At 34.6% G+C, this 13762-nt stretch overlaps 1 protein-coding gene across 1 annotated transcript; it reads left to right on the plus strand.

Annotated features, from left to right (window-relative positions):
• The first annotated feature begins 7398 nt into the window (after positions 1-7398).
• Positions 7399-12693, plus strand: LOC125473417 (putative U-box domain-containing protein 50). Its single transcript, XM_048576184.1, has 8 exons — positions 7399-7564; positions 7691-7803; positions 7897-8024; positions 8127-8550; positions 8665-8805; positions 9339-9878; positions 10191-10892; positions 12410-12693. Exons 1-8 carry the CDS (start codon positions 7399-7401, stop codon positions 12605-12607), a joined length of 2412 nt encoding a protein of 803 aa, XP_048432141.1. The 3' UTR covers positions 12608-12693.
• The last annotated feature ends 1069 nt before the right edge of the window (positions 12694-13762 follow it).

Raw genomic sequence — 13762 nt, forward strand, 5'->3', positions numbered from 1 at the left:
CATGCCAGCCCCAGTTGTTCGCAGCTTTTGAGTAGCTGTTCTGAGACTCATTTGTCACAGACTTCTCCTCTATCCTCTGGTTAACAACCGACAAATGATGGCTCACAAAACAACTCCAGTCATTGGAAGTATTCCATGAATCAGTAACTTCAAGAAACACTGAAATGTGGCATGGTGGCTGAGACTGCCCTGATACCACCAAAGATATGGAAAATTTTCATCAGTTCACTCTCTAAAACACAAGCTGAATAGTTGTTATGTTGTCTAACACATTTATAAAACTGTATCATTCCACCATGTGGAATTTCAAACTGTTCATGACATACACAATCCTAAGAACAAAATGAGCACGCCTAAGCATAGCTCAAGTAACATCGAGCACAATAAGCATGTTATAAACAATATACGCAAATCATCGTGGCTTACACTATCTTGGCTAGCATTAATACATATTTGATTTGGGACAAGGGCAATTTAGTAATCATACTGGTTTATATTCCGATTCTGCTGAATTAGTAAATAGCTTTATGGAATTCTATTCCGATTCCAGAACATTTAAGTAAACAGTTTCAGCAGGAATCCGATTCTGACTTCTCCTCATTCCAATTCCTCCTCAATTCAATTCCTCATCTTTTCATTATCGTTACGTAAACGCGCCATTAAGGCCTAGTTCGGCACACGGAATAAAGCACTGGATGGGAACGAAGGTAATACTTGCTTTCCACCAATAAGAGATTGCACTTCTTCCATATTTTTTGAATAAAATCTTTTTATTATATGAATTCTATAATTGAAACCATTTAATTTCTTAATCTTTATTTCAAAATTATCTTTGTAAAAAATATTTGAATCAGAGATGGGTTAGTTATTCAAATGAATGAAACAAATTGACGGTGTGAGTACTAAATAACGTATTCATGATGCACCGTCCAATTATTTTATGCATTTAAATTATTAAATAATCTCCAATTCAAATAATTTTTTGTAAGAATGATCTTTTAAATGATGAAAATTAAACCGTTTTGATTATGAAATTTGTATGGTAAATAAGGCAATTCGCAAGGGATGTGATATGTACATTTTCACATAGATGGGTTACAAGTACTATCCTAGGAATAAAAATACGAAACCAGATAAATTTGTTTATTAATTAAGATCATCTCCAAAGGAGATGTCAAATTTTAATCCTAAAATTTAAATTTGAAGGCTTACATGCCACTTTGACATTTTTAAACTTTTGTTCTCCAACCGATATATCAAATTTTAAACATAAAATAATAATTCATGTACTTTCTTTGCATTGGGAATGAAAATAAACAAAAGGATAATGCTTTAAACTAATAAAAAATTAATAAAATGCATTTAATAATTAATTAAAAAAAATCTAAAAGGTGCTGTCAAATTTGGCAGCAAGGGGGAGAGATATCAATCCATGTCATGCCACATCAGATTTGGCTTCTCGGTTGGAAAACATTAATGTTGTCTTTTGTTACCATTGTTGCTGATTTGAACAATTTGACATCTCATTTGGAGATGCTCTAAGGTGCATATGTTAACTATTATGTTTTCATTTCTTTTTGGGCAACTTTTTAAGTTTTCAAATGAAAGCAAACTAACAATTTTTTAACAACGCAAGACTTTTGTAGCTTGGGAAATGCTAAGGAGACTCTCTCAAAAGTGGGACTCTCCATGAACTTTTTTGGCACCTCATTTTTTGGAAAAAGTATAAGGTTTAGTCGTCCAATCCATGAAGAGTATCACTTTCAGAGAGTCTCCTTAGCATTCTCTTATAACATAGTTTGTTAAATTTTTTTACCAATGCACTCGAGATTCTAAGTTCGAAAAAAAAGAAAACTTGTTTAACATCTTAGTTCATTATTCTAAGGATAATGCTTACATTCCCCTCTAGGGAATGAGCTTATTCTCCCACTTACTTGTAATGTATCTTCATTGTAAATTTTTACAATCCGGAACTGTTCAATTTTCTAGTCTTTATTTGAATTTCATTGCTACAAAAAATTATTCGAATCGTGTATTAGTCATCTAAATATATAGAATAAAATAGCGGTTCATCATGAATAGCTACTTTCTACCTTTACCGTTGATTTATCTGATAAATTTGAATGACTAAACGATATCTGATTTGAATGATTATTTTGTAAGGATGATCTTCAAATGAAGACAAGATATTGAATGGTTCCGATTATGAAATTTTTAATGCGAAGATACATTATTTACAAGTGGTGAGCACAACTCCTTGAGGGGAAATGCAACCATTATCCATAAATGGACGACTAAGAGCATCTCCAAAGGAGGTGTACAATATTTGACATTTTATACAATATTTTGTTCCACCCAATATGTTAAATAATAATGTCATGTAATAATTTATTTTTTTTAATATTTTTGTGGGGTACAATAATTGAGGCAACCAATCAATTACATGAAAAACACAACAATATTTATTATATAATATTAACCTATTAAAAATTATTTAATAAATTTGACATTTGCTGTCAAATTTGACAGCAAAAGGCTTTGCTTTCAATTGACCCAGCGCCGCGTAAGACATTGAGGCTCGGTTGCAGAGAGTTTGCTGCCATTTTTTTTACTGTTGTATGTCTATGTAGGAGTTTTGACATTTCCTATGGAGATGTTGTAAGGGGTCAATACTTATCAAATCTACCTGAGATGCCCCAACATAGAAATCGTAATTTTGTGTAAATTCATATCATGTTAATAAGTCATATACACTTCAAATGGTCACGGAAACAAATCAATTAAGTATATTTTGAAATTAGATAGTTACCAAATAAGTTTTCAGTTTTTCAATTTTAAAAGGATTGAGAACTAAAAACTACAAATGAAATGGTTAGTAGATTATCCTGTAATTCTTTGGCATTTGCATAAGTTTCTGTTGGAAATTATATATTATAATTAATATTATAATATTTAATTTTTGTATGAATGAAAAATAAGAGTCATGTGTCATAGTTGAATTCAAATTCATGAGTTGTATATGTTCGTTGGAACTTTAGACAACAGTCATACTGTTTCAAAAAGGGTGGCTTTAGCTCTATATAAACTCAAGCATCTCACCTGCCTAATAGAATGAACAGAAGAGTTTTCTCCAATGTCTTAGTAAAAATTCGAGTCATGTCTTGAGAGTACTGAATATATGAAGTTCTCCATAGTCCGAATATTGAAGTGTTTTGACTTCGGATTATAGATTGTTGAATTATGGGAGACGGATGCCTACCGAACTACAAGCACAAGAGAAGTGGCGAAATTCTGTCTTTAGGACATTGCATTTATGCAAGTCTCAATCTCCAAGTTTGTCAGTTTTTCTAACTTATCTCTCTAGTTGTTTATATTAATCTTATATATAATTGATGTTGTGAATTTCTTTATGATTATTATCATTGGAATTATATCGTTATTTTCATATTTTCTAATATTGCTCCAACAATCTAAAGACAGAAATTTAATTATGCAATAATTGGAAAATATGGTTGTGAGAATTAAATTGAGAAAAACAGAGAAAGCGGCAAGGAAGTTGATGATTTGTTGATGAGTCTGGTATTAGATCATTTGGCAAGATGCACGTTGCTTGTTGTATATTCAGTATACAAAATAGCGAAAGATCAATTGCCATTGAGGGATTGGTTTTGGATTGAAGAAACATTGCAATTGATACAGTGATCAGTATGCAAACTGACGGTGCTGTTTGGGATAAAGTGGAGTTCCAAATTCTGGAAAAATTGCTTTGCCTTGAATACAACACATGATAAAATGTGTGTGTTTCAATTCAAAGCCTCTCAATGCAGAATGATTCACCAAAAAATTATGATGGCATATTGGAAATAATTTCTCTTGCTTTTCAGAACCACTTGTTGTAGATTGTATGTTTAACATACAAAACAACAAAAGAGTTAGGGGAATTATTGATGGTTAAGATACATTTGTGCGTTTCTTATTTTTATAAGTTGAGATCTAATATGTAGCGTGGCTGTTTGGTTTGGTAAACTGAATAAAGTTACATGCAGAGTCCTGTTAACTAATGACGGTGGAATTGTTTGAATTCATTCTGCATTAATCATCTGTTTATATTAGTATGTGGCCAAGAATTTGTCGGCATGATTTATAATATGTTATATGACTGTTCATTCATGAGTAATTAATTGAGATATTGAAGCATGAAGAAACTGTCGCTAATCGCATAATTAGGCATGATGAAAATGCCATGATATAATGTCCTTTGTATGCTTTTATGTTTAAAGAGTTGTATGTAATATGGGTGTGCCAAACGGTTACCATTGTGATGCCAATCAGTTATGTTTGGTAAGTTATGAATGTTTTGAATTTAATAACCGTTGCACTTGTTCAATTGATATTATGATTAAGATAGGGGACCTTTGGTTGCATCTTGTTAAACTAGTGCATGGTGTCTTAAGTGATTCTTGGAGTGAATCAAACTAATAATCAATATCAGTTTATGAGAAATTCATTATTAAAAGGATTGCTCTTATATCAGGAAAGTTATATCTTGATACATAGGAGGATGCAAACCGTTGCATAACTGGGATTGATCATTGGGTGTTAATCCATGAGACCACGGCTTCCAGCCTTCTATGCCTGTGGTTTTATATCCATTATATTTAAGGATTTTGAGTCATATAGAACCATGTGGCGGTTAAGTTGCAGAAAGATGCAACTATTTAACAAATGGATGGTTTTGTAATGTGGTGGAATTGAAAATTGAAATCTGCCATGTGAGATTCAAAGAAAAAGCATGCCCTTTGAAGTGCTACTTTTGACAGTGAAAGGGTATAACCTTTCCAACTAATCATTGACATATTCAAATGTATTCATGGGATGGTGTGTAAACTTCTACATACCGACTGGATGTATAATCATATAGTGATAATAATGTTGCAAAATCATTTATATGCTTTCTTCGAAGTGATATATTTATAAATTTCAAGAGGCCTAAGATGATATTGAGTGTCATTTAAAGTGATATTAATATAAAGAAATAATCATGAAAGTGTGGGGGTCTTTCAGAAAGGACAAGACCATACTGAAAATGTGAAAGACATTTCGTAGGTTTGAATTCGACATAATGATGCTTATTAAGTAAGCATTTGAATGGACATGGCCATTGGGTCATGCATGTTAGTCATAATAAGGAAAGAATGAAAGCCAATAAGTGATTTTCTCATAATTTCTACTGAGGCATGAAGGCCTAAAAAGAAGTCTATCTTAGTTGTTCCTTACTTCTCAAAGTGGAAAATGTGATCGATTTAATGATAGCATTAAAGAAACTACAATTATGAAAGAATTGTGGGGGTTGGTTAAAAGTAATTTGCTAATTTAATGACATTTAAGATGTCATCTCTTGTAATGAGTAATTGTTTAAGGTATGACAATGTTAGAGATCTTCTTACAAATACCTTAAATGTGGGGGAGTTTACCCAAGTGCTTAGTGTTAGCAAATTACTTAGTAATTAAGTCCTAATATAATTTTGAGGACTTGACATTTCAAACAATGTCAAACAACTACTTTCGTATGAAATATAATTTGATAAGATGCATTGTTCACACCATTAAAAATAGTCAACCTAGTAGTGGATCCAATTATTAAAGGTTAGACTAGTGAGTAAGTTGATCATCGAGAGGAATGAGGCTCAAGCCAACATAACTAATGAATCAGCCGAGCAGAAACCTAACTTAGTTGATTGGAGATCCCATGGTCTAAGTTCAATAGGCAAATTGGTTGGGCATGATTCAAATAAGTTAACACACTATATACCTCATTCTTATGATGGAAGAAGTGTGCTGTCTTGATACGTTTTAGGTTGTATATTTATGCTTAATGACAGTGATATCTTATAAATAAAAGGAATAGAGCAGACTATTCTTAATCAGTGGTCACCTATGTGAGAGTAGAAGTGGGTTGCTTCTATGAGAATGAGATGGCTAAATTCTTTAAAGCTCTCATGAATCTGGGATTTGTTCAGGACCAAAATGAACACAACTGTATGAACCGGAATATATAAGGATTAGTGATGTGTGTTGCTTATTGTCTCAGTTTACTGCTGCGGTGAACAGTTCAAGATTTCATGTCCACTGCGTCACCAAGTAAATTCGATAAGTATTCCTTAGGGTAGGTTCAAGTCCAAAAGAAACCTCTCCCGATGCATCTCTTGTCCGCCTGTACTCTCAAATTCTTCCTAATTTTTCATTCATGTGGGGGATTGTTGGAAATTATATATTATAATTAATATTATAATATTTAATTTTTGTATGAATGAAAAATAAGAGTCATGTGTCATAGTTGAATTCAAATTCATGAGTTGTATCTATTCATTGGAACTTTAAACAACAATCATACTGTTTCAAAAAGGGTGGCTTTAATTCTATATAAACTCAAGCATCTCACCTGTCTGATAGAATGAAGAGAAGAGTTTTCTCCAATGTCTTAGTAGAAATCAGAGTCGTGTCTTAAGAGTACAGAATATATGAAGTTCGCTAGAGTCCGAAGATTGAAGTGTTTTGACTTCAGATTATAGATTGTTGAATTCTGATAGACGGACGCATACCGAACTACAAGCACAAGAGTAGAGGCAAAATTCTGTCTTTAGGACATTGCATTTATGCAAGTCTCAATCTCCAAGTTTGTCAGTTTTTCTAACTTATCTCTCTAGTTGTTTATATTAATCTCATATATAATTGATGTTGTGAATTTCTTTATGATTATTATCATTGGAATTATACGTTATTTTTTATATTTTCTAATATTGCTCCAACATTTGGTTTCGAAAAGAGTAAACAATTTTGTGACAATCAAAAGTATTTTTAATTCAAGCGCTTATGAGTAAAAATGTTTCGTACTCAAAAAAATCCCAACAAGACGTTAACTGGTCGACTAAGACTTATAAATCGGATTATAACCAAAGCCGTCCGTAAGAGAGTGACATTAATTTCAGTCAAGTCCTAAAAATGATATTTAGCTGTCCAGTCCTAGGTTTTGCCTCCATTGTTGACACCCATATTAATCTAATTAGCTTACAGAAGAGCCGTATCAACTTACACTTCCAGGAAAAACACCAAGAAAAATCCAAACCCTAAAAATGCTATCATCGAAGAGTATAATATAACCTTCCCACGCTTGCTATGCCGTACAGAAACTTCCAAGACTAGGCCGTCCTACAACTATTGACATATAAAACATTCCAAGAATATTCAATATCCTATATGCTACTAAGTATGAGATAAAATTCGGGCAATCTCCTTTGAAATTCCCATCTTATAAAATTTGGACAATATTTCAAGTGGAATTCTCATTGATTTAGGGCTTTAGCTTTGAAGCAAGTGAATTGAATTAGCCAAGTAATCATGGAAGCTAGACGAGAAAAGGTGTATGTTGCACTTGGGAATGAGGTACAAGATGGATTTAAGACCTTGGAGTGGACATTGAGGAGGTGGAAATCTCAGTCTATCTCCATAGTCATTCTCCATGTAACCTACAGCATTTCAGGGAAGGATTATGTTTACACCCCATGTATGTTAACCACCAAATATTGGATTTCAAGTTTTCATGTTTTGAAACTGAATTTCAGATTGGTTTTACCGGTTTTTTATTCTTTTGGTTTTCGTATTTCTAATTTTTATTATTTATTTGTTGCAGTTGGGAAGCTTCCTGCAGCTTCTGTAAGTGATGAGAAATTGAAAATTCTCAGGAGGTATGAACAAGAGAAGATTGACAAAATCCTTTCCAAGTATATAGCGTTCTGTGGCAAGGTGTGTGCTAATTACTATGGATAGATGTGGATCTTGTGCATAGTGTTTCTGTTTTGTTTGTATTTTTGTTAACTTTCATATATATGTTCTTAGGTTAAAACTGAAATACTTAAAGTGGAGAAATATGATGAATCCAGTCATAAACTCATCCTAGACTTGATTTCGGGACTTCACATAACGAAATTGGTTATCGGATTTGCATTCATCAAATCATCATCTTGGTATGCAACAGCTTAATTCTCTAAATTAATTTAGTCCTAGTATGTATTAAGAAGCACCTTTGTGATTTTACTGTCAATTCATTTTGCTTATCTCGTGAGTAGGAGACCGAAGACCGCAATCAGTGTGGCATTTTACATCCACGAGCACAAGGCCGAGTCCTGTGAGCTATTCATAATTTGTGGGGGAAAAGAGGTATTTCTAAGAGGAGAAAATGATCAAAGAATTATGGAGGACGATAAAGGAGTAATGGTTGCAAAAACGAAAGACAAGGTCAGCTTCAAATTTTTGACCGAAACGATGTTCATTGAAAATCGTCACAGCTCATTTGCTTCACCAACAAAAAAGGACTCAATCAATTTGCAAAATTTGTGGGAAAATTTTGTTCAAGAAATTGAAGTCTACTACCAGCAGTTGTGTTCAGATTTGGATGCAGAAGATTATGAGCAGGGAAATGGTACAGGTACTTCTCAGCTGCCTAGTCCAACAGAGCCCATAATGATGCAAATTAATGGGAACCCTAATATGGTAAGTTAGTAGCACATAGAACAAGATTATGCCAAGAGTTTCAAATAGAGCTAAAAGAAAACGATTTGGATGCTTCTCTTAATTAATGCATGATAAAATTTGGCACACTGTCAGAGCCGTCCAGAAAAATACGAGTCTCTTCGAAGAAAAATAAGCGAAACTCGGGCGAGGATACGACTGAAGAAGAAAGAAGCCAAGGAAAATGCTAATAGGCATGCAAAAGCGGAACGGGCCATTTGTTTATGCGAGCGCCGGGTATAAAACATGATTAATTTCAAGATATTTTAATATGTTATGTTGTTTGGGGATATATACACATTTAAAGTTAGGATCCGGGGATATATGTTTTTGATACACGTTTATGTAGAGCTCACTTCGTAATATATTTCAAAGATCCAACAATCTATCTCTTATGCCTTACCTCATGTCCACTAAAAATCATCCAAATCCCAAGTGGTATGACCGTTGGACTAATTAATTTAGTATTTCTTTGTAAAACCGTATTCATTCATTTTCTTCACCATTTTCTGATTGATGTACTAATTAAATATTGCAATTCGGGTCGTTGAACTACATTACGAATTGAGCCTTACAAATTGAGTGTCAAAATATGTGTCAAATGTGTGTGTCCCCAGATAACTTGTATGTATAATCACATATCGAGGTATGATTTCATTTAATTGAGTGATTATTAAAAATATGACAACATAATATGTCACACTGTTAGAGAAGAAATAGTATTCAAACTACTCCTTTTATCTGGTTTAAAAAGAAAAGTGTTTTTGTAGGCTCAAGAGTTAGGCGTTCATATTAAAGAAGAGGGTGACAACAGAAGAGAGTTGAAAAAAGACTTAGACACAGAAAAAGAACGACTCCATGCAGAAGTTAAGGACATCAAAGAAAGCAGGAACAAGATAAGGTCACTCATAGAGCTTCAATCTGAGCTTTCACACAAGATCCACATTTGCAAAATGGCGACGTCACAAGCGGAGGTCCAGCTGGAGAATGAAGTGATGAAACGTGCAGACATGGTCAGAAATATTGAAGTACTCCGACGAGAAAGAGATGTTTTTCGACGAAGGATTGAATTTTGTAGACAAAAGGATGCCACAGAAACGGCAGAAGGGTTGAGTGAATTGAGCTGCTGTCTCAGAGAGTACACAGATGAGGAGATCAAACTGGCCACCGACAATTTTTCAGAGCGTTTTAGATTGAAATCAGGAAGTGATTTGACCAGTGTTTATAAAGGGCGTATCAATCATGTCACACTAGCTATCAAAGTTCTTAACTCAGCTAATGGACTGTCCCAAGAAGATTTTCAGGCTAAGGTAACTGCTATAATAAATTGCTAAAGAAATATTCATGGGATGTACACGTTGCAGTAATTACTAAAGTAATGTTTTCTTGTCAGACTTATGTTTTTAAATATATGTTTTTGTTGTCAAATTGTGTATGTCGACTACGCATCCAGACAAGATCCATATCAATAGTATTTACAATTCTAAACTATAAACATTTTATAATGTCAAATATCCTAGCAATTTTATGATTATCAATTTCTAATTGGTCATGACCAAGTATGCCTTAAGGTCGTTACGTATTTTATAGGTTCAAGATAAAGGGTTAATTTTCATGTGCAGGTGAAGCTCATCAGCGACATTAGACATCCTCATCTGCTTGCTATGATGGGCTACTGCTCCCAGCCAAACTGTACTGTCTTCGAATACATGCACAATGGTAGCTTGCGGGACATCTTAGTTTCCTCCCATGAAATAAAGAACCTCGCCCGGGACCTTCAGTGGCACGACCGCATCCGCATTGCGGCAGAGATTTGCTCCGCAGTATGCTACCTCCACATGGCTCGGCCGAAACCCATTGTTCATGGTCACCTCAGCCCATCCAACATACTCCTCGACCGCAATCTCGTGGTCAAGGTCAGTGGTTTAGGGCTCAACCAATCCTTGTACGACGAAGGCCACATTGTATGGGACATAAGGGCTTTTGGGATTTTGATTCTCAATCTCCTAACTGGAAGGAACTGGGTTGATGAGGATATGCTAAGGGACAAGGAAGGATTAGTTCAAGTTTTAGATGAGAAGGCTGGACAGTGGCCATTGGATTTGGCAGAGGAGCTTTTCAGTTTGGTGTTAAGGTGTTTAACCATTACCAATGGACCCAATAGGGATTTAACGATGGTGAGAATAATGGAGGAGCTTGGTGAAATCAGAAAAAGGGCCGATGGTTTAGTAGCAAGAGGAGGATTTGGCTTGAATATTAAGGGAATTGTGCATGGAGAGGTCACCAATGATGTCCCAAGTGTTTTCATATGCCCCATATTTCAGGTTAGACTTTAATATCTCACTATTTTTGGTAGACCTAAAAATTGTCGATCTTTTTTGTGTTCGTGTCCTGTTGATCATAAACTGCATTTTTAACGGGTCCTTTCGAACTATACTCTAGAGCTAAGAACATCTCTAACACGTTGGTTATTCCAGCCCGTTTGGCTACTTCAGCATAAAAGTGATAAAATATTGCTTCCAACAGCATAGCTGTATTGTAACCTAAATGAGCAAAATGAACAGTTGCTAACTAAATCTAGCTCGAATGGAGAGAGAAAATAACAAAATTTTAGCTGACACTGTTGGAGATGCTCTCGGAGTGGAAGATACTCAACCCAAAATTGAACCTCTTTTTAACCGTTCATTTTATGCGTGACCCTTCACAATAAATAACATTATTTTAAACCCTTTTAAATCAATGATTTTGACTTGTACTCATAAAAACAAGCAGTAGTTATTATATACCACACTAATGGGTCCATATTTTGAGTTAAAAGAGGATCTCCAACAGTCTAGTTATCTTAAGGTCATTTCAAATAGAGAGGGTTAAAAGTTCAAAAGTTAAAAAATTCTCTGATTTATCCAAAAATCAATCTTCAACCTATGACTAAGCTATAATTTTGTCGAGCCCACATGCCGTTATTTGGCCAAAGAGGTATTGGGTTGGCCAAATGTAGCCCCCTCTTAGCCTTTTTTGGGCCCTAGCTCCTCACTTGAAATAATCGATTCAAATTCAACGCCTAAATTTGAAAACATCTGACGGTAGTTTAGTTAAATTAACAAATAAATTTAAAGTATAAACTTAAAACTAATAAATTATTGAGAGGGTTATGTTTAGTCCATTTTTATTGAAGATGGTATATGAGTATGACCTGATACTGTTGATTTAAAAATAATATTTGTAGGCCTATAATTTTAGACGAGACTATACTTAACCCTGTCAGACCTAATTTTAGCTGAAAATCTCGAAAATCAATCCCTAACAGACTAGCTATCCCCCGCAAGTTAAATTAATTGGATGGGCTGAATTTAGTAAAATAGAGACAACTTAACGGAAAGTTAAACTAATATATTAAAACTTTTAGCATTAAAAAATGTTATTTTTATCACCTTCTCACTTTGTAACCTCTTTTTACCTTTTAAAACTATTTAAGGGGAAAGGGTTCGAAATTTTTATTCTTATTTTTTATTTTTCGTTAAAGAAGGATTTGAAACTATTAAGTAGGAAGAAGAGAATTTCAAACTCAAGACCCATATATAGAAAACCCAATGCTCTCTTCACTATGATATATTAGACGACATGCACTTTTTTTTTCTTCTTATTCGAGCAATATTCAATCTAGGCTAATCTTCCATAGAGAGAGATTCGTAGAAGCATATCGTTTTAGTAAATTTTGATATGTTCAAGTCTGCCAACCTACTTTATTTTACAAGAGTTTGCAACCTCTATATGTAGAGACCACTTTTGTTGGTGTTCACTAGAGTAAACAATGATACAAACATGTTTATTTTGGATACAGGAGGTAATGAAGGATCCACATATAGCGGCTGATGGATTTTCGTACGAGCAAGAAGCCATTGGAAAATGGTTGCGACTGGGGCACGATACATCGCCGATGACAAATTTGAAGTTTGAAAACAAGATTTTAATCCCTAATCATACCCTACGCTCTCTCACTCAAGATTGGCATTACAAAAGATCAATTCCATATCCATAATTGTGTTTTTATTTTAGAAATCCCAACGGACACGATATCTTTGTTGTCTTCATTGTGCCTATGTAGTTTGGGTCTCAGATAATGGTAGAGTTCACTTGTATAGGGGAGTTTGAGGGAGTGCTGGTAAGTGTGAATTTTGGATATCAATAAATAGTAATAAGAATCATCTAATTACGGTATGGTTTCTCATAAAAGTACTTTTGTTTAGTTACTAGACAGCTCAGTTAAATAAGTTTTTCTTAAATGTAAGACCTAAATTTACTTTGACATAGTGATGGGAACACGAATTCTCGAATACACACTATATGTAACTTAGTACTGCATACACTGTTTTGCACACCTGCTGTATATTGATTGATGAATCGATTTTATATTATATATTTTACTCTTAGCATGTTTAGGTATTTATTTTGATAAAACTTTGATACTTTGATTTATATTTCTAATATCAGATATGTGACTTTCTCTTGGGCAAAAAGTGTTAAAACGCTTATTTATCTATTTATAGAGAATTTGTGTGCTTGGGAGTCCCTGATGATTAATGATTAAATAAACCAAGATTGTAACTGGATAACCAACACTAAAAACCGTCTTTACATTGGATGGTTTGGTGGACGGGTGAGTAACGCGTAAGAACCTGCCCTTGGAGGGGAACAATGGCTGCAACGGCTGCTAATACCCCGTATGCTAAGGAGCAAAAAGAAGAATCCGCCAGCATGCGCCGCAGGGGGTGTTCGCGTCTAATTAGCTAGTTGATGAGGTAATAGCTTACCAAGGTAATGATCAGTTGCTGGTATAAGAGGATGATCAGCCACATTGGGATTGAGACACGACCCAGACTCCTACGGGAGGCAATAGTGGGGAATTTTTTCAATGGGTGAAAGCTTGACGGAGCAATGCCACGTGGAGGTAAAGGCCTACGAGTCGTGAACTTCTTTTCCCGGTGAGGAAACAATGACGGTATCTGAGGAATAAGTATCAATTAACTTTGTGCCAGCAGTCGCAGAGAAGATCGCTTAACCGTAGCAAAAGCATGAAAAATTGAGTGTTTCTTATGGTCGCAATGTCACATCGCAGCCCAGGCCCCTACGACATCCCGAGCTCGACTCCACTGTAGCACGATATTGTTCACTTTGGGCCCCTACCACGCCCTCA

Source organism: the organism of the source record quoted next, unplaced genomic scaffold, assembly GCF_019419815.1.
Source record: "Pyrus x bretschneideri cultivar Hongxiangsu unplaced genomic scaffold, Pyrus_bretschneideri_v1 Contig86, whole genome shotgun sequence".
Lineage (NCBI taxonomy): Eukaryota > Viridiplantae > Streptophyta > Magnoliopsida > Rosales > Rosaceae > Pyrus > Pyrus x bretschneideri.